We start from the raw sequence: 21,421 nt of genomic DNA on the forward strand, positions 1-21,421 counted from the left end.
ATAAAATTTTTCGATATCTGGCTTAATTTTCAAAATATCGAAAATTGAAAATTTTGTTTAATTATTTAGCTTTCGATATTTCGAAAACCAAGACACATATCGAAAAATTTTATTCTTATTTTTCGTCTACATTCATGAAGTTATAACAAAATTCATCATCAAAGTTGAAAATAAGAAAAAAATAATTTCAACCCTTATTCTACCCTGCTCTTACATCCCTTATATGGACGGTGACACTTAGTTTTTTTCTTTTCTAATTCATTGCTAATATGTTTACTTTCTATTAAAAAGTTTTTTTTTAATTTGTTTTCATTCATTCCAAATGAAAATTATCAAAAACTTCCAAAATATGTCGTTTTTTGAGATTCCTCCATAAGAGCCAATGTATTTTATATCGATATTTAATGACTTTTTTCTTAAAAATTTGCACGGTTACCTAAGCTGAAATTTTAACCACATATTCTTTGAGTAAAAGACTACCTACAAACAAATTTTGAGCCTTTAAATCAAACATTGTTGTCATGCTCATACATCCTTAAAACTTGATGAAATTCGTATAAAAATTTGAATATTTTTTTTTTTTTTTTAAAGTTTAAAATATCTTTTGGTTTAAAGCTTATAATCGTTTTTCGAGGAAACTAATCTAAATGATGTAGAACTTAGAATGTACTTACAACTATATTCTCGTTCTGTATATTGACGTGCCGCTGCTGATGTGGTGGTTTGTGGTATCCCATTTGTCCCATCAATACTACCATCACCATTTTGTGTACCAGTTGCTTGATGACTGTGATCAGGTGGTTCATTACCACTTGTAAGTATTGATACATCAAATTTATCATCGTGTATACCACCTGACATTGCAAACACTTTCTCCATTTCTTCATCCAAACGCACTTCTGTGCCACTTCCACCGCCATGACTACCATTTTCATTCTGTAATCAATGAGAAAAGCGATGATAGAATTAGTTATTTATGTTCTATTTGATGAATATCATAGAATATATCAAAATTCCATTGAAATATTATATTAATATATCGAATATTATTGACATAAATAAACTTTTACGGGGTGTCCCAAAATGATGAACTATTCGAACCTTGCCTTTTTTCAATTATCAAGAAAAATGTGCCAAAAATAACAACTTTTGTAAATTATAAATCTGATATGGGCACCATATCAAATTAATAAATCCTTGCCCAAAAGTTCAACATTACACTGCTAATATCACACCAAAACTAGTGTAATATTTAAAATGGATTTAATTTAAAATATATTTTCGCCATTATAATATACAGCCTTTATAAAATAGTAAAAATGATATTTTTATTCTTTGAAGTGTACGGTAAGTTTTTGAAATTTTCTTCGGGTAAATGCCAATTAAACAAGCTTTATAAACAGCAAAAATTGCTAATTTTGAAGATAATTGAATTTGAATAGCAAGTTTTGGAATATAATTTTAGCTCTATGATAATAGCTTACACTGTAGTAGTCTAAGCTACCATACCATAAAAGCTCTTTCATCGAATTCTCTCAAAATTAGTTGCAGATGATTACTTCTGTTGAAGGATCCTGAAGAACGAGATATTGCTACTAAGACATCTTGTATCATTGTAAAACTATAATTTAATTAGTTTATTCAAAGTTATCGAAGCTATCGTTTATGAAATTCATTTCAGAATATATACAACGTTACACGAATATTTTGAATAGTTTCTAACAATTTCCAAGCTTATTGTATATAAAGTTTAATTTAAACTAATGAGGAGCAATCATGAATGATTTTCTAAATCAATAGAGTGATTTTAAATCAAAATAGGCCAATATTCTTATTATTAATTCAGAAATTCAGAAGAATTAACGATTGATCTAAAAAACTCTTGAATGTTTTGTTGACTATAAGTAAATGATAAGCAAGTATGGTTTAGGTGTATGAGTTTTTTAATCAAAAGTCATGTAAGTCATCCTAGATTTTTAAATCGCATTTTTGGGGGAAAGTCCGAATTTTTGATTACGGTTAGGCTGGTCAAAGAAAAGCTTTAATTTGAAGAGGTGGAATGCTACTCTTTGGGGAAAGGCCGCCATCTTGTTTTAAAGTTGTGTTTTACTGCTACACTATTGATTTTAGTAGTTTTTTTACAAAAAAAGGTCTGATGCATTATTTTTTTAAGTTACAAATTAAACAATCTACTGAAAAGTAAGTGCAAAATTTGAAACAAATAATTTTGAAGCTCACATTGCAAATATTCCATATCATCAACATTTATATGGGTATTTAATATCAAATAGGGTTATTAATGGTTTAGAGGCGCATAAGCTTTTAAATAACTCTGTATGCGCTTTGTTCGAAAGTGCGCAACTATGGCAACCTCTAGCACGAGAACAACTAGTCATAGTAAATAATTATTGTTATACAGATGTTATTGCTTGTTATGCTGCCTATTCTCTCAAATTTTGAACTAACTTTTCAGTAGATTGTTTATTGTTTGACTAACGAAAAAAACACATGAGACCTTTTTTGTAGAGAATGTCGAAAAATCAATAGTGGAGCAGTTATTGAAAAAAAACCATCTCACCCCTTCAAACCAAGATGAGGGCCTTCCTCCAAGGGGTATCATCCCGCCTTTTCAAATTTAAACTTATCTTTGACCAGCCTAACCGTAACAAAAAAATCGAACTTTCCCTCAAAAATAAGATTTACTATATACTATATAGCATTTCGGATAGGATTACTGTAATATTGCTATTAACAGAATTATATTGTGTATATGCTAATAAATTCTAGCGATTTATGTGAATAGAGTTTCATCTTTTTTGATTATCGTTCGTAGCTGCCCTGTACCCTGTGATTAAAATTACTATTATTTATTTTGTATACGTGTAGCTATGTCAATGTAGATATAATCGGTTTTATATCGTGCATCTTACTTGTTCGAAATTGTTTGCTATTTAACGAAGCTAATGATGATGAAAATTTGTTGATTGATAATGAATGGTAAAAACTTGTTCGTAAACGAGATAAAATTGAGTAACGAGCAAATCATTTTCTTTGATTTTATCTATTGTGCTTTTAGATCACACCCCTAGACACAAATTTTTTTTGATTGAACATAGCTAAAACAGATCTGCTTTTTTTGCATTGAATTTTGATTAAATTAAAACGCAAAATTAGGGTAGGATTTTACTGTAGATTCCATTTCAAGTTTATAACCGATTATTATATAGGTTTAATAGTTTTTGTTAAATAAACGACAAAATGTAAATAGTTACTGTAAGCAAATGACGTGCGATAAGTTAACGACACTCATATTTGTACAAAAAGTTATAATAACATTTTATTTTTGTCTACTTTTGTATAAGTGAAATTGTATGTCTTAACTGATCGTTTCCAAGGTACGTATACTCATTACTTATATAGAAATACCCACTTTAATACTATATCCACTATTATAAAGTAGAAGTTCTTACAATCAATCCTTATGACATTGAAAGCACTGAAGGTTAAAATATAGCTTACATGTTAATGGAATTTAATAAAATAAACGATACCAATATATACGTGTTACAATATAGAATACCTTATAGTCCGAACGGTTTAATCCAAAACTAACGTTATTTTGACACTACTAATATATAAATTAAATTTTTACTAACTTAAATTCTGCATTCGTTAAATCAAAAAACGAATTTTAAGCTGAGATGATATAGTGAACAAAGTGTTTAGTCGGACATAAGTACACAAATTCTAGCCATGCTAGAAAGACATGGCTTTTTGCATTCGGTGCGGAATTGTTTGAAATCTACGAAAAAAATTGGATCTTTTTCATTATAACTACCTAGAAAAACGGAAAAACATCTCCCAAATTAACTTTTTACTGTTGTGTACATTTTCATCCGAAATAAAGTAAAATTATCAGAATATTTCGAAAACTTTCATACCCACATCTCCAACCCCCAAAATTACGTTTTTTAGTTATATACATACTAGAAAGATGTTTACATTTTGCATTCGACACGGAAATTTCTTGAAACTTACGGAAAAATCGGAAAATTTCATTGTTTTCTTTGAAATCTTCCGAGAAATTAGAAAAATGTCCAAAACTTACGTTTTTTTTGACCCCTTGCGTCCAAAGCGAGTCTAATTTTTAAAACTAAATGCAAATATACAAATAGGATTGATAAGAAAATTTTTATTCAGTTTATTGAGCATATAATGGTAAATTACGCATACTGAGAATTTAAGCAAATATCTAAAGCTCCATTTTAATGGATTATGATTCTGGTTAAAGCTTATTCGATCAGTTTATTCGAACATATGGTAAATTACGCATACTGAGAATTTATGTTAATATCAAAGGCTTTAGTTTAATGGAGAATGATTCTAAGTAAAGGTTTCAAGGTTCTAGCTAAACATATATTGTTAATTTAACATCTAAGAAAACATTATGTTCATATACATTCCTTGAGTTACTTGTACTATATTTGAACACAAAAGTAAGAGAAACTGACATACAAAATTTAGTATTGATTTTAGCGTCTTATACCAAATTGAGAAAGAGATCCTTTTTTGCATTACAATTTTTATGTTTTTCTCTTACATACAGTGACCATTGACTTAAAAGTTGTTTAGCCAATTAAAAAATTTAGTTGCTAAAAAAATTCATTTTGGAAGCTATGAAAATGAATTAATTAACTACTAATGGCGGCTCGTATAATTTACTCATTAATTTATTGTTTATTGATCTTCGGCTTAAAATAGTTCCATCGTAGTAGCTCTTAAACGAATTTACCAATCTTGTTTTTTTTTTACTTGAAAGATAATCTGATCGAGAGTGTTCTTAGGTATGTCTCAGGAAAATCTGCTCATTCGTTAGAACATCATCACTTCTTTTCTAGTTCTTCACAGATACGAAACCCTTAGTAATGTTTCAAGGTTGAGTTTAGATGATCTTCTTATCAATGAGCAGATTTTCTTAAGACATACCTAATTACATACGATCAAATTACCTCTCAAAAAAAAAAAATAATAATAATAATAAATTTGGTTCAAAGGAGTACTGAGCCGATTCTGTGACAAAATGATACACAAAAAAGGCAAGCCTTATATGTTAAATCACATAGAGATGAAACATAGTTTTAGAGTCTGTGTACGTGAGTGTGAGAATGTGAGTGGTTCAGTTGAGCGAAAACATTATGTGTGGGGGCGCTGGGTAAGAGTGTGTGGTTCAGTTCAGCGATAAAATAAGAGGTTGTGGTAAAAAATCGTTGGACCGCTCCGACCTCAACCTTCGAGGAAGTTCTAGCTGTCGACCGCCAGCGCCTGCTGCTCTCATAGGTCCTCATTTCGAAGAGGAAAAAAATTCGTTGGGCCAGATTCATGATTAGGTTAGGTTAGAGTGGCTGTTCTGGGTTGGGACACACTAGGATTTATGCCGGGGGTTGCTTTTAATTTTTAATTTAATATTATATTAATCACTTTAAAACTAAAAATTCATAAATATTCAGAAATGCCGCTTGCTCTGTTTACTTCCATATTCAAAGGTTATTCTTAAATATTTAAAAATTCTCAATAGATGAAAACTAGGTGAAAACTATCCTGCCCACTTTTTTGGTGTGCGATCGTGATATGTTTGGTGGTGATCATATCAAATTCAGAGCTGTATATTTTGCAGTTATATGCTTGTGTAACGCATGGACTTATCATTAAAAATATCTCACTTCACATATTATGTTCAATTACATTAGATTTCGATACAGTATATCTGTATACCTTCCAATTATTCTTATACATTTATTGATTACTTATTTGACTCTTGGCAAATGTCAGAGGTAGCTCTGTAATCAATTTTATTCATAAAATCTTGCATTACTCCAGATATTTGTTCGATACAATGATACAAATTTTACAACGATCGTAAAAATTGAAAAATAAATAGGTTTAAGAAAACTTTCAAAAAGACACCTAAAAGTAGAGATACCTACCCATATTAGGGTAACTAGAGTAAGAGTAAGAGATCAGAATCAAACAATCTGATATATTTTATAATCTTGAAAGTTTGGATGGATGGAAGGATGTTTGTTATACAATGACGCCAGAATGACTGAACGGAACCGAATGAAATTTGGCACAAAGATAGATATAGTCTTTTATCTCGGTAAAATATATGGTTTCCGTGGGATAGATTTGTTTTAATTTTTCATAGAGAAAAAGATCGACACGATTTTTTGCATAGGTAGTGGTAGTTTAGAGGTCAGAAAATAACAAGGCTAATTTTAATCCTGAAAAAATGCTCGATTCCTGTGGGATATCATACAGGAACTGTGTTTTTTTAAAGGGTTTAGTAAAAGTTCGTGAAAAAGAGTTTTAGAACATTTTTCTCAAGGAGGCTTAATTAATTTACACAGTAACGGTTAAAACTCTCAAAATCTCTTTTAATCGCGAATAAAACTACTCTCTTGGGTAACACCCCGGGGCGCAGTTAGTTCTTAATAAAGTTGAGAAAAAATGCTTTTAATGATTATGTTTTTTAGTTGAAATATTATTAAAAAATGCAAAGAAATTTAAATCCAATCGAGTTTACAGTAAAAACTGTGCAGAAAATACAAAATTGTCCAGGAAGATTATTTAGTGGGATGCAATGATTGAAATTAATGGGTGCGAATAATCGATATAATTGCGTTTTCTAGTAAATTGACCAGAAGGATAATAATTAAACTTGAATTTACTTAATTTATAATTATCAAAAGTGTGTTGTGGAGAACACACACATTGTTTTGTGGAGAATCGTCTTTTTCGGCCACCACACGTAAAAATGCGTATAATATAATTCGTTCATGGCATTAGCAAAAAAATTATCCAAATCCATTGCCTATTTAATATATTTTATGTCTATTTATTAGTAGAGAAATATGAGAAATCGGAAAATAGATCCGTAAAAAATAAACCGAAAACTTTATTGACTCAGAGTATTGTTGTAATTACGAGTTGGTTGGATTGAGTTTCTCGACTATAGAGGAGTTGGTTGGGTTCTGAAGTTTTGAGCCCTTGAGTTGAAAAATAGGACACTATATATTAATTTTTTTAGTGGTAAATCTAAACCTAGCTAGATCTATTTATAGCCCCCTCACCCCCCTGCATACTAAATTTCATGAACATCATTGGGGCCGTTTCCGAGATTAAAGCTTCCGAAATAAATCGACGTTTTCTAAAAATGAAACCTAGCTAGATTGATTTTTCTCCTCAAAAACTCCCTACATTGTTATTCATAATAAAAACCGGAAAAAATGTAGTCAAACGTCTGCAATATGTATATGATATCAAGGAAACCATCCTTTTGTCATCAAAGTATAACAGTTATATTATTCGAGTTATACATATTGCAGACGTTTGACTACATTTTTTCCGGTTTTTATTATGAATAACAATTTTAAGTTCTATACCAATATACCACATTGGTTCTTATGAAAAAGAACACCTTTTTGTCACACCTCACATGTTTGGTTATTTTTTATAATTTGAATATTATACTAGAATAAAATTATTTAATTCTAGTAAAATGAAATATTATTTTCTAGTGAATTCATTATATTACAAAACTACTTATGTAAAAAATATCCTAAACTAATCATTTTTGCATGCCTAGGTGTTTCAAAAATTAAATCAATTGTTTATTTTCACTTGTTTTTTCATTAAGTTCAATATTTATCGACAATTTACAACTTAACTTAAATACAAAATAATCTCAAATTTTGTATTTAAGGCTGATGTCTTGTTACTTATTAAGGATATTATAATACAATTACCATGGAAATTTGAAGTCGATTAACTAGAGAAAAATTAAATTAAAGTTCGGATAATTAACATGAAGAGCATAGGAGAAGAGGTGTTTTTAACAAGTTTTTTAATTTTAGAAAAAATAAAACTAGATTTAAAACTTTTTCAAAAAAAAAACCAACTGAGCATTAATGTACTTGTTCTGAGTTAAAAAAAAAATAACAAAACAAAATTATTAACCGTTTAATTTCTGAGATATACTTACTCAAAGTTCATGAATTTTATTGTATACTATACAATATTTTTATTTATTGTATATAAAATTATATGTATACATTTTATTTTTTACGAGAATATTTCCGCATTGTACATAAGAGTTAAAAGTAACGCATTGGTTAACTACGCATTTGTAGTATAGTTAGTTATACATGCTTTTATAAGTGTGATCCAAAACATTTTTACAATATTGTACGGAGACTATCTCGTAATTGGTAAATCGGATTCAAAAACTACAAAGAAACTTCTTACAAGTTATACTCTATATAGTCCATATCACTCACTCTGCTAGCCTGGTCTTTTAACGTCATAGTTACGGTATACACCATATTCAATATTCGTGATAGTATACGGTTAAGTTTATAATGACTAAATGTAAAATGATATAACATTTATAGCCAAAGTTGTTTGAATAGTAAATATTAATATTATAAAATAACTTTATTATACAATATTTTATTAAATATCCAATGATCGATATCCAAAAAGTAATCGTAATTCAATGTAACCTTTTCATATTTTTTTAACAGACAGATTTAATGGAAATTGTCGATGGTAAAATCATAGTGATTACAATGCATTTAAAAAATAAATAAAGTTTTGGCATTTGGACACGAAGAAAACGTAATTATTTACAATTCCTCCATGCCAAACTCATCCAAATGCCATTTGTCACTATTTTCTCTGAGATATAGCAACGTCTTTCTTTAATTTTTTTTTTCAATCGTAAGAACGAATATAATTTTTTCGATAGAAAATATTGAATATTATACTGTTTTTCTATTTTGATATCATATATAATAGGTTGGCTGATAAGTCCCCGGTCTGACACATAGATGGCGTCGCTAGTATTAAATGCATATTATTTTTATATAGTACCAACCTTCAAATGATTCGTGTCAAAATTTGACGTCTGTAAGTCAATTAGTTTGTGAGATAGAGCGTCTTTTGTGAAGCAACTTTTGTTATTGTGAAAAAAATGGAAAAAATGGAATTTCGTGTTTTGATAAAATACTGTTTTCTGAAGGGAAAAAATACAGTGGAAGCAAAAACTTGGCTTGATAATGAGTTTCCGGACTCTGTATTTTTTCCCTTCAGAAAACAGTATTTTATCAAAACACGAAATTCCATTTTTTCCATTTTTTTCACAATAACAAAAGTTGCTTCACAAAAGACGCTCTATCTCACAAACTAATTGACTTACAGACGTCAAATTTTGACACGAATCATTTGAAGGTTGGTACTATATAAAAATAATATGCATTTAATACTAGCGACGCCATCTATGTGTCAGACCGGGGACTTATCAGCCAACCTGTTATATATGAAATATATCAAGGTATACTAAGTTTAATACCAAGTTTGTAACGCTTAAAAAAATTGATGCTATCAACAAAATTTTGGTATAGTTGTTCACCTAATTAGTCCATTTCCGCTTGTCTGTCTGTCTGTCTGTAAACACGATAACTCAATAAAGAAAGAGATATCAAGCTGAGATTTTCATAGCGTGCTCAGCACATAAAAAGTGTGGTCGAATTCGTAGGTGAGCAGTATAGGTCAAGACTCATCATGTAAACCGTTAGAGATAGAACAAAAGTTTAAATGGTCAAAATAATATTTTTAAATAAACAATTTTTGTTTGAAACATTTTTTTTTCGTAAAAATCACTGTTTACCCATGAGAACGTAAATTATTTAAGACCTTTTTTTTTAATTTTTACTTTCCATTTCCAAACTTGTCACACATTCTTCATGCCAGAAACTTTGATATATTATTTATTAAACATCCTATCAACTACCTAAATTTTGATTGAGCCCGAAGAATTAATCGTTAAATCTCGATTGCTTATACTTTATCGAATATCCGTATTAAGTGCAGAAATTGAATTAAGAATAGCGTCGAGTTTTCAACGAGCTACTTCTTCTCGTTCTGCAATAATATCTTATAGAAAGTTGAATGTTGAATTAAATTTGCTGCATAAATGAATTTAGCATAAATTGCTATACAAATTCAAACACAAGTATTATAAATATATGCAATAAACATTACACAAAATATATACAATTGCCAACCTCATCAAACTATTAGACACGGAGAATAGAGTAGTTCTTAACATTGAAGTATTCGGTTTATACGTACACTATACGTAAAGTAAGTAAATAGTATAATATTGTTTAGTTTACGCTACAAAAAATGACGAAATACATCGGTAAAATCTTTTGTGTTAAAACTATCCATCGCAGTCAGGATCGGATTTAAACTTAGCGTCGCCTCTGGGCATTGTAGAAAATGTCGTCTCAACGCTGAAATTTTACTTAAAGTTATGATTTTCATATCTTATTTTTCAAAAATTAAATAATTTATTAAAGAAAATTTACTATACATTATATACTTCAATAACAAAATTTGTTTTTGTTTTCAGAATTATAAATTTTGCGATTATAGTATATATATAATAATTGCGCAAATTGGTCGATTAAATCTTCAACATCCAAACGTTGAAGTACTTCTAATTCGATGCAATAGAATAGCTTAGCTATTGAGTCTATTTGAACTCATTGTAGAACGTTAGTAGTTTTTAATTCTTTTCAAACATGAAAACGATCGTTCTTCTCTACAGTTTGTTACACCTAATGTTTTGAATATTCGATATGCGATTTCTACGTTCGGAAACTCAGTGTAATGGTCGCTTACATGCAAAAAGTTCAAAAGATCTGAAGGTGAATTGTTTTCCATTATTTTTTCGATACAACAAGCATAGAAGTGCACAAATTTATCTCGAGTCATCTAAAGAGGATTCGAAACCTAATTAATTAAGAGAATTAATTAAAAATATTGTGAACCCCGACTGCCTCTAGTGTAAATCCAGCGCTGATCGTAGTTTCAATAATAATGTCAATTAATATAATCTATCAAAGTACAAAGTGTTCTGGAACCTTTACGAAAAAGGAAAAAAAAATGCAGCATCGAACACAGCGTTTTTGTGAAAGCTGAAATATTTGAAATTTTAAATAAAAAGATGAAATAATGGCTCATTTTTGCGATAAAAAATTATAATTTCAAATTGTTCCCTTCATAAATTATTGTACTTGTATTAGCTGGCAACGTAGGAAAAAGTTGATTTCATGACATGGGGATTTAGATATTTCAGTTATTAAAAAATGTAAATAAAAAATACGTTTTAGGGGAAAGTTTTTGTTATACTAAAAAGTAGAAAATAATTTTTCTTATAAATCATATATTTTTCCCATACATGACGACTATTTAATTTTTAATTTTTTTCTTCGAAATATACCTTAAAATTTAATCTCGAAAACGTTATTAGTGTATCTTCACAGTGGCAAATTTTGAAGATATGAAAGAAAAAATTTGAAGGCTTTATTTTGTCTATATTTATTTTTTTTTTTAATTTTATAAAAATAAAGCCAATGATCTAGCTATAAAAATGTATCTTCAAATTGGATTGATTCGTTTCGACAACATTGTTCTGGATTAATTTCGAAAAATAAATTACTAATTATACTAAGATTATTTTAAAAAAAAGTAGCGATTACATAAGTGTCTGGAATATTTTTATGATTGTATAGTCTTGATACATTATATTAATCATCCACAATATATCAGGAAAATTTCCCCGTGTAAATAGGAGTTTGCATAAAATAGGAGTATGCAAATTTTGATAAAATTTTCATATACGCCCCCCTAAATATATTATTATTAAAGAGACAATCAACATAAAAATGTGATAAAAATTTATCATTATATTATTATAATTTAAGTATAAAATAAAAATTTTAATGAATCGAATGAAAATCTTTAAAAAAATTATAATAATTCATTGAAAATGACAATTATACAATTCGTGTATTAAAAAGAACATGAAATCATCGTCGTAATGAATGTGAAAATACGAAGAAAATAAACTGATTATTAGAAAATTTCAATTTTCTGAGCAAAATGTCCAAAAGCATATATTATCTCTATTTTATTTGGTTTACATTTCGGAACCAGAGACCAAATTGATCGAATCGTTGTATATTTGGTTTATGGATTATATATTTTTATTGAACTTGGGTCATAGAGAACGGTGAAAGTTTATAAAACCTACTATGAATTACTTTGAGGCGATATTTGGAGAAAATTTCGTGATATTGATATTCCGAAAATTTCCGAAATTGAAATTTCACGTCGTTTTTAATCATTTCAGCATGTTTAAATTAAGATGAGCATTTCTGTGGGCTGTATTATGAATTTTGTTAAAATATATCCCCTTCAGGCCCCACAATAAAAATATGTAGCTATTTATAAAATTATTATTAATCAGATTTATACAATTACTATTAATCAAGCTGATTAATAATTTTATTGTGTGTCCCAAAGGAGATATATTTTAACAAAATGTATTTCAGAAATCTTGACGGTAATGCTGAAACAATACATTTTTTAAAATCCCCATTACTCGACGGTTTATAGCAAAAGGTCATTTTTCCCAGACCTTTGTAACATTGTGCTCAGATTTCCCAAATTCATTCAACGAATGTTATGGAAGTGAGTCAGATATATGATCGAAATCGGTTGAAAGTCGCCGACTTTGACGACTTTCCTACATAATTGCCATGTCTATATTTCCTGTATTATTATCGTTTTTACAATTTATTTGAGTTTATAAAAATAACCGTAATTATTATTATTTTTAATTATCTTTGTAAATAAAAATTGTCAAATGATTTTAATTAAAAAAAAGTCGCAAACAATCATCCATCGCTAAATCATATGATGTGACACTTAAATAAATATACAAATATTTTATTAATAAATTAATAAGTTAATAAGTTTGTGATGCGCTAAGTCAGCTCAAGTCGGTATATTTATTAATAATGACATAATTTGAAGTAATTTACTTAATTTGATGCATAGATAAAAATGATGGTCTTTTTATTGTTTTTTATTTATTTATACTTTTATTATTATTTGACTTTTTAGCGAGTTTCCGTTTCAGTTAAAATGAGCTATGGAGAGTTATCAAAAAAAAAAAACAAAAAAAAAAAAAAAAACATTTCAAATCTCTATATTTTCGCGAAAAATGATCTTGACCGTATACAATCAGGAGCTTCCTAGCCATACAGAAAATTGAGGTCAATTCTCGGTGAGCCGGTGGAATCACCAACGAAAAACCAGAATAATTAAACCGGACAAGATTGGGCCTCGTTACCAGTAAAATCCGTTTACCCTTATTTGCGATTTGGATCGACCCTTCTGTAAATTTCCGGTAGTCCGTTTACCGCCAGTCCGCCCCTGCATGCAATTCATTCAAAAGTGTGCAGTTTTTCAACTTTAAAAATGATCAAAAAATATTATCATTCCCTATCGCTTTGCACCAAGTTGAAAGAGTGGGATATTCTCTCCCATTTATTCTTATTTTTATATTATATAAAATTATTTTTCATAAAACCGGAAAACACCACTGGTGAGCTGATTATTTTCTCCAGAAAAAGCTTATCGTTGTCGTAAAAGCTGTTTTAGAGTACCTAGTTATTTTTCCACAGCAACTACTATTAGAGTTATTTTGTAAATTCAAGTTCAAGTTGAGAAATTTTGAATCAAAGCTCCGTCTATTAGAATTGTAATTCTCACAAGACATACGAATCTTGTGTTTATTATATATATAATTGATGTTACAAAATTTAATTGTTCAACAAATGACAAATACATATATGACACTTCTTCAAGTGCAGTCCGCCACCAAATTAGCAAAGAGTAACATTCATAATAAGAGTAATCACTAGCTAATTCTTACTGATGATGACTACTTGGTAGTCGAAAATACGTATTTTAAAAATACAAAAAACTGATCTATAGGAAATTGGGGCAAAAATCGAAATTTATTTAGCATACGGTTAGTTTACGCAGCTCCTGTGTGTCGATTTTATTTTTAACAAAAGCCACCATATAAGTGTGTATCGCGTCATTTTTTATTTATAAATTTTTATTTTGATCTTAAATTGATAAAATTCAATGTTAATAAAAATTCTTTTTAATGACCTTTTCAAACGAAACGAACAATATTCTTATTGCGCATATTATAAAGTATATCAATATTTTATTATTATATAATATTAAATTTTTGTATTTCATAATTTAAAGTGTTTTAAAATTGCATCAAACTATTTTAGGTGTTCTCTTGCCAAATATAAACAGAAAGTTTACATATATGCCCGACCCTTTTTGTAGGCTAAAAATTAATTGATAAATCTCATCTCAAGCTAATTTTACTATCATCAATTTTATTTACACTTGTCAAGGAATTCGCACAATTAGATACACGGTGGTGACTTTCCTACGTCAAAATAAAAATAAATTATAGTTTAAAAAACTAAAAAACACGCTTTTGTTGCTATGGTACTAAAAAGTAGAAAATAATTTCTATAAGTTAAAAAAAATCATTTTATGGTAAAAAAGCGTGGGTTGCTAGATTCCAATTATTGTAAATATTATAGTGACGGATATTGGTAAAAGTAAAAGTAACTTAATTATCTTAAAAAGCACCCTAGATTTTTTTACGATGAAAATGACTTTTTTCACTCATCACATTTTTTTTTAACTTTAATTATCTTCTGCTTTTTAGTTCAGCTAGATACAAAAACTTGTTTTTTAAGTTGTCTTAAGTCTTTAACGATGACAATTTCCTAGTAACGAAAAATCATCTTTTAAGTGTATCATATGTGAAAAAACCGGTTATTAAAAATAAATAGTTTAAAATAATTTCAATTCAATCCGACGTTTTGAAGTAGGTTAAATCACGTTCCAAGATTCCATTACATAGATACTCACTGAGCTAAAAAAGCGTGTTAAAAGACAGGAAGTTAAAAATTATTTAAATTTATTATTTTGGTTCCTTAATTTTTTTATTAACCACTAATTGAACAAAATAGACTATTACAAATCTGATATAACGAATATTGGATCTAATAGCTATTAACTGTAGAAAATACAGCGATTTTTAAGAATTAAAATATAAATAAAACTAAAATCGTAACAAAATTATGATTTGCCTACCTCAGGAATTGTCTTTAATGTACACACAAATTTATTTTGCTCAAAACTAAAATTTCCATGGTTCATTTATCACAAATCAATAAATTTAATAATAAAAAATATTATAGATACAAGTTTTTAAAATCATAAAATTAATTACATTCTATTAAAATTTCATACAACTTAAAACTAGGTTATGTAAAAATTACCTAAAAATATTATTATGGCTCGCTACTATTGCCATTTAAATTGACTAATTTGATAACAAATTTTATGCCGGTAAGAACATGCATATTATTTTGTAATAAAATTTAAGGTGTGATTGTAAAAACAACTCATACATTTTATTAAATTTTAAGTTATTCATATACACGATTATATTTTAAGGAATTTTATATATTGTTAGTTTAAAATAGATAGAAATTCTCAGAAAAGAAATTTTAGAGTGCTTAAACATCATCCTTTCAAGGATTTATTAGAAGAATAGCAACAATCTGCACATCAGTATTGAGAAAATCACTGATGTCGCCAAGCAGTCAATATGGCTTAAACCTCACTCATAAGCAGGCTGAAATTTTAAAAAACCTGTAGTGGGCTTGGGAATAACTATACCATTAAAAGAACGGGCAATGAATGACAACTACTATACATTATTATTAGTTCGCGGGACAGCACCCTGTTTTTGTTAAATGATCAATATATACTTGAAACTACGCGAATCTATCAAACGTGTTTTTCGAAAGTGCTGCGTTTTCTAATGAAAATGATCACGTCATATTTAAGCTATCGGTCTTAAAAAGCGCAGGAAGAAATTTTTCGGAAACTATGACCACTTGATAAAATTAATAATATTTTATTAAAGAATGAAATATTTTGTGCGACAAAAATACTGCATCGAAGAGCTTGTCTACCAGCTCGAACTATGGTTTATTAACTTTCATCTATTTATTCAATGCCTGCTGAAATCCAGTTTAAGCCTCTTATCTTAGTTATATTTTTCTCCCCCTTTTTTGTAGCGCCAAATTATTTTATCAATATATAAAATTAGATTATTTCTAGTAGAAATAACATTCTTTAACGAGACTTTGTCAAGTTTATATGTGCGGAAAAAAAGTTCTTCGAGCAAAAAATTCAAATAACCTGTTTTTTGTGATATTTTTTAGGTGCTGAATCTAAAATTGAAAGTTTAAAAACTAAATTTCTTTCAGCGTTCCGAGATATTGGTGAAAGTTTGGTCAAGTTCAGCATTACAACAGTAAATAATTTTCAGTAGAGCAGCTATAAAATTTTCGCGGATAGTCATAATTTTTTAGTTACATTGCTCTTGTATTAAAACGTAGTATATTCGTAGCATCGTCATTATTGTCATGTTAACGTTATATTGTAAAATTTGGCAGATTGTAAACTAGTTACAATAAACCACTTCAACTAGCGCTAATTCAATACCTATTAACGAAAATCAACTCATTGCAATATGTTAAGTTGGTTTATTCAGGTCGAGTTAGTACAGGCTGGGTGGTTTTTGGCAGTTTTTTTCTCCAGATAATATACAAATTGACTAGTTAGTTAACAACCTAACGGAAATTATACTCTTACGTTGGCATATACTTTATAAGCGCTAGAAGTAAACATGCATAATAAAGATTACCTAAACCAATTAACAATAATCAGATTAAAATTATACATTTTTATTATTCATTATAGCTGGAGAGTCGACCACATTAAATCTGTCCAGATCGCACTTACACAAAAACTCAATTTTCGGAACTATATCCCTTATCGCACGTTATCGTTCTGATTAGTTTGCTGGTTGGGAGGTAAAACCAAAAAAGTGAAGAAAAAAAAATCGACACCAAAATTCAACTATTTTCATTTAGGTAACCTCGGAAATTAAAACTTTTTCAATCGATTCAACTTGCCATGAATTTTGAGAAAATTTAAAAATATTATAATAATTGTCAATTTGTATTTTTTGTCCAAATTTTATGTTTTATCATTAAAAAAAATTAGCTGTGAAAGTTATCCGAAGTTAAAGATAACAAAGCTAATTTAAAGTAAGTACAATGAAATTTTCATCTCATAATAAATATTCTGATCAAACCAAACATATTGGGTTGACAGACTAAATAAAAAATATGTCTTTTTTAAACTTATAGTGATTATTTTATACAGTAAATTAAAAGTAGTTATAAAATTGAATTCGTTAAAGAATCAAACAAGTATTTGAATTCTAAAATTAATACCTTTTCAGAAAAATATCTTGTAAATAAGTAAGCGGTACATTTATAATGTATCAAGGTACGAAAGGAATATAGTTCCTACCGGGTGTTCCACGACACCTCTCGTAAAGTCACGTAAAATCAACGCCGATAAACCAGAAACGGTTGAACACTTGGAATAAAAAATTCGGCGAGTTATTGGCGAAGTACTCCTAGGTACAGTGGAATAAGAAAAATTTCTGTAGTCCTAAGGTCGGTAAAAATATCTGCCTATTAAAGAAGATTCCACTGTACCTGAGTGTGAAAATGGGGAAAATTAAAAAAATTTTGAAAAATAAAGTATCCAGGGCAGGTAGAATATTACACATTACTTGAAATTCAATTGTAGCTTTAATCATTCTTATCTGGAAAACCACTTTTCTTTATAGTTTTTGTTTCCACCAATGAATATTTAAGAGGATTCTTAAAAAAATTATAAAGTTTCACGTCAATCAAAAATTTGTACATAGCAGGTTTCCATCTCTCTCCCGGTACAAACAAAATTACATACTTATTACACGAACAATAAAATTTAATTTAGAACAATTAGAAAATTTTACAACAGCGATTATAATATTTCCCTCCAATCAAAAACAAATAATTACACCTTATTTGCATACAAATAAAATCAATAATATATATTTTATTACGAAACAATCATAATTTTATTTCAATGCATCATATTATTAAACGTGAAATGAAAAATAACTAACCTGCTGTCCTAATTTCCGTAACCATCTTAAAACTTTACCGCTAGCTTTCTGCAGAAATGATTTCTGTGATACGTTCTGAGACCCTCTCTCAGCTGCGGTTGAAGTAGGCATCCAAAAATTAATATCCCAAAAATAAATTTAATTTAACCATATTTATTATAACTTTAGGCTTCCCAAAAAATAAATATATGTATGTAAAATATTTGTTCCGCACTTTATTTTAACAAAAATATGTAAATAGACTTTATAACCACCATGTATATAAATATATATAATTTTTTTTTAAATTTTTATAAAGTAGGGAATATTTTTATATTTTTATATATTTATTATTTTGTTTCTTTTTTTAAATTGAGGTACTTCAATATTTTAATACTAAGGCCGATTTTTATAGGTACATCGAGATTAACAATTAAAAAATAATAATTTTTTGTTTGTTAATTACAAAAATCAATCTACATCATCAGTGTTCAGAAACGATTTAAATCGAGCTCTTTTTTTTGTCATTTTTTTAAAAATATTAATTTAAATTAAGCCGATAAACTTTTTAAATAGATATAATTAATAATCATTGAAGAAAAAGTTCAATTATCTTATTAAGTTAAAATTAACTTTTAACAAACTTTTTTCCGAACACGGAAGTTAATATTGTATGTACTATAGTAAAACGGGATATGTGTTATAACTTCTTTTTATAACAGACAATTGTATAAATATGACTCGAACACTGACCTAGTGCGAACAGCACTGGTGATACCGTCCCGACGATGCTACCAACCCCGGACCAGCGCGTCGTCTAGGTCAGGACCGACGCACAATGATGACTCCTCAATGCGCAACATCATCCCTTAACTAAAGGTATATTATGTACATATTTGTGTGTACATAATTCATCTTGATTTAAAATATATATGTATAATATATGTGGTACATACTCTCTACTGCAATTTGGATTATTAATAATATATATATAGAAAACTTGTTCGTTTTATTTCAAAATGACAAGCTTCATTGTTGACGATAGATGTGAACAAAAAATATACAGCGTGTCTTTGTTAAGTTGACATGCAGGGTGAGTTATTTTAATCTATAATGGCTAATAGCTTGTTTTGTAGCTAAGCAATCAAAAAATAATTTTATCAAAATTTGCAGAGATTGATGGGGTATATCATATTCTGACATCAGATTGGACCTAGTTCTGCGGGATACTTTAATAGACAATTTAGGCTTTAAACGGTCTTCGACCTCATAAAAAGACTAGCATTTTTTGTTTCGAAAAAAAGTAGCTTTCGGAGGAAATTCGACTTAAAAATATGCCATTATTGCATTTAATCGAAAGAAAATGCGCTTAAAGTTTATTGATAATTGTAGGTCATGAATACAAGACGAATGTCTTTTATTGCCCTTGACAACTTTTGGCTAAAGCATTTTTCCCTAGTTAGCGTATTTTCTTTCGATTAAATGCAATAATGGCATATTTTTAAAGTCGAATTTTCTCCGAAAGTTGACGATTTTCGAAAAAATGGTTTAGACGAAAAATGTTACTTTTTTTATGAGGATCAACTTTCTAATTTAAAGTGTTAGTCTAGCTCTTACCGTTTAGGATAGAAATTTTCTCATAAAGAAAACCGAAGAACTAGATCCAATCTGATGTCAGATCATGATGTACCCCATCATACTCTGCAGCTGTTGTTTAAGTGTTTTTTTTTTTTATTGGTTAATACAAAACGAGCTATAAGCTATTATAGATTAAAATGACACACCCTGTATGCTTGAATTTCGAATTTTGAGTGTGCAGACGCACATCTTACGCATGTTTAAAGAAACTGATGCTGATGCTTGAGTATAGCCGATTAATCAGATTTTATCTGTAACACCATCATCATTTCATTCAGTTTTTTTTTTTACAGATTCACTTAAAATTTTGCGATTGACTTTCTTCCGGATATTGAAGTAAACTTATTTCATATATACAAATCGGTGTTTTTAAGTTTTAAAATTTTTCAGTTTTTAAATAAAAAATTAATTAATTACCACCTGTATACAAGTTTTCAACTCCCAATCTTATAGTTTTGCCGAAAATGGACACCAGTTTCGTCTTAATTTGCGCGTTGACAGAAAAACAATGATATTTACGAAAAAATGTCTCAAACAAAAATTCTCACTTTTTACGTTCTGAGTATGCAATATTACTATTACTACTTAGATGATTTTTTGGACATCTATACAAAAACGTTAAATCAATCGTTTTTATATTTGATCATCTTTTTCGAAGATAAATAAAAAGTTTTCATAGTACCTATATGTAACAAGTTTTAAACTTCACCAAATTACTCGCTATGAATGTAAGTAGTACAATTACGCAACCTCCTTTTTGTACAAGGATGTCATTTTAATAATTTACGTAAATGTTACCGTTTCTTGTGAAAAAATTACCAAAAAAAAAAAAAAGTTGTCACAATGATCAATGCCGATTCAATAACTGTATGTGAAAAAAACAAGGTGAAAACATGTTTAGAATACTAATTGTATTTTTCATTTCTTAATACTAATAAACATGGAACATTCCTGCTTGCTTTATGGTAATGAATTATATTATTTACACTTAATAAAATGAACTTTAACCTTTATGCACGTATACTTACTTTAACTTTCATATCAAGGTACAATCGAGATTTTAACTATTAATCAGTGGCGGATTTAGAGATTTGCCGCCCGTAGGCTATTCAATTTTTGCCGCCTCTAAATTTTGATATCTTAGTTCACAATCATATCAATTATCTATCAATAAAATTGCAACTTTATGATTTGTGCTCCATTATCCTCATTACATCAACTTTTCCCGTATGGTTAGTATCATCGAGAACTATGGTACCGTGTTAGATCCTTGATTATTTTTACAGCAAAGAATTATCAAAAAACAATATTTTATGCAAAAAATATCTCAAACATGTACCAATTTTAAAGTAAGTTAAGGTATGTGTTAAAACTATACAATACTTATGTAATAGGAATAAAGCTTACACAAAAAATCTAGCCTAAAAATCTAAATCCGATGTTTTCTCACATTAAACCGTGTCTAACAAATACGATGTACATGTATATTATTTAAAAAGCAACTTATCAAAAAGAAAAATAATCGCTGAGCTCATAAAAATTATTTGTATTTTCTAAAAAAGTTCGCTTTGTGAAAAAGTTAACAAATGTAAACATTCAATTTAAATAATTCGTGTACGACATAAGCGCTTAAGGCATGATCATTTGGATTTTCCAAACTTTTTCTTACTACAAATAAAATAATTAACTGATAAAATGTATCCATTTTCTAATCCGCAAATTGTCTAACTTCATATTTAGTAGAGG

General features: G+C 28.5%; 1 protein-coding gene across 4 annotated transcripts in view; it reads right to left on the bottom strand.

The window, feature by feature from the left end:
• Positions 1 to 21,421, bottom strand: part of LOC123296662 (anion exchange protein 2) — a 92,127-nt gene that overhangs the window by 31,963 nt on the left and 38,743 nt on the right. For 2 of the 4 annotated variants that reach the window (XM_044878232.1, XM_044878229.1), the window contains exons 1-2: positions 18,059 to 18,220; positions 675 to 936 (exon numbers count right to left, since the gene is read on the bottom strand). In XM_044878232.1, the coding sequence (XP_044734167.1) occupies positions 675 to 936; positions 18,059 to 18,169 (373 nt within the window). In that variant the 5' untranslated portion in view covers positions 18,170 to 18,220. Of the gene's footprint in view, positions 1 to 674; positions 937 to 15,108; positions 15,195 to 18,058; positions 18,221 to 21,421 lie in introns of those variants that run through there. The other 2 variants (XM_044878230.1, XM_044878231.1) reach the window with 2 other exon arrangements.

This window comes from Chrysoperla carnea, chromosome 3 (assembly GCF_905475395.1).
Source record: "Chrysoperla carnea chromosome 3, inChrCarn1.1, whole genome shotgun sequence".
In the NCBI taxonomy this organism is placed as follows: domain Eukaryota; kingdom Metazoa; phylum Arthropoda; class Insecta; order Neuroptera; family Chrysopidae; genus Chrysoperla; species Chrysoperla carnea.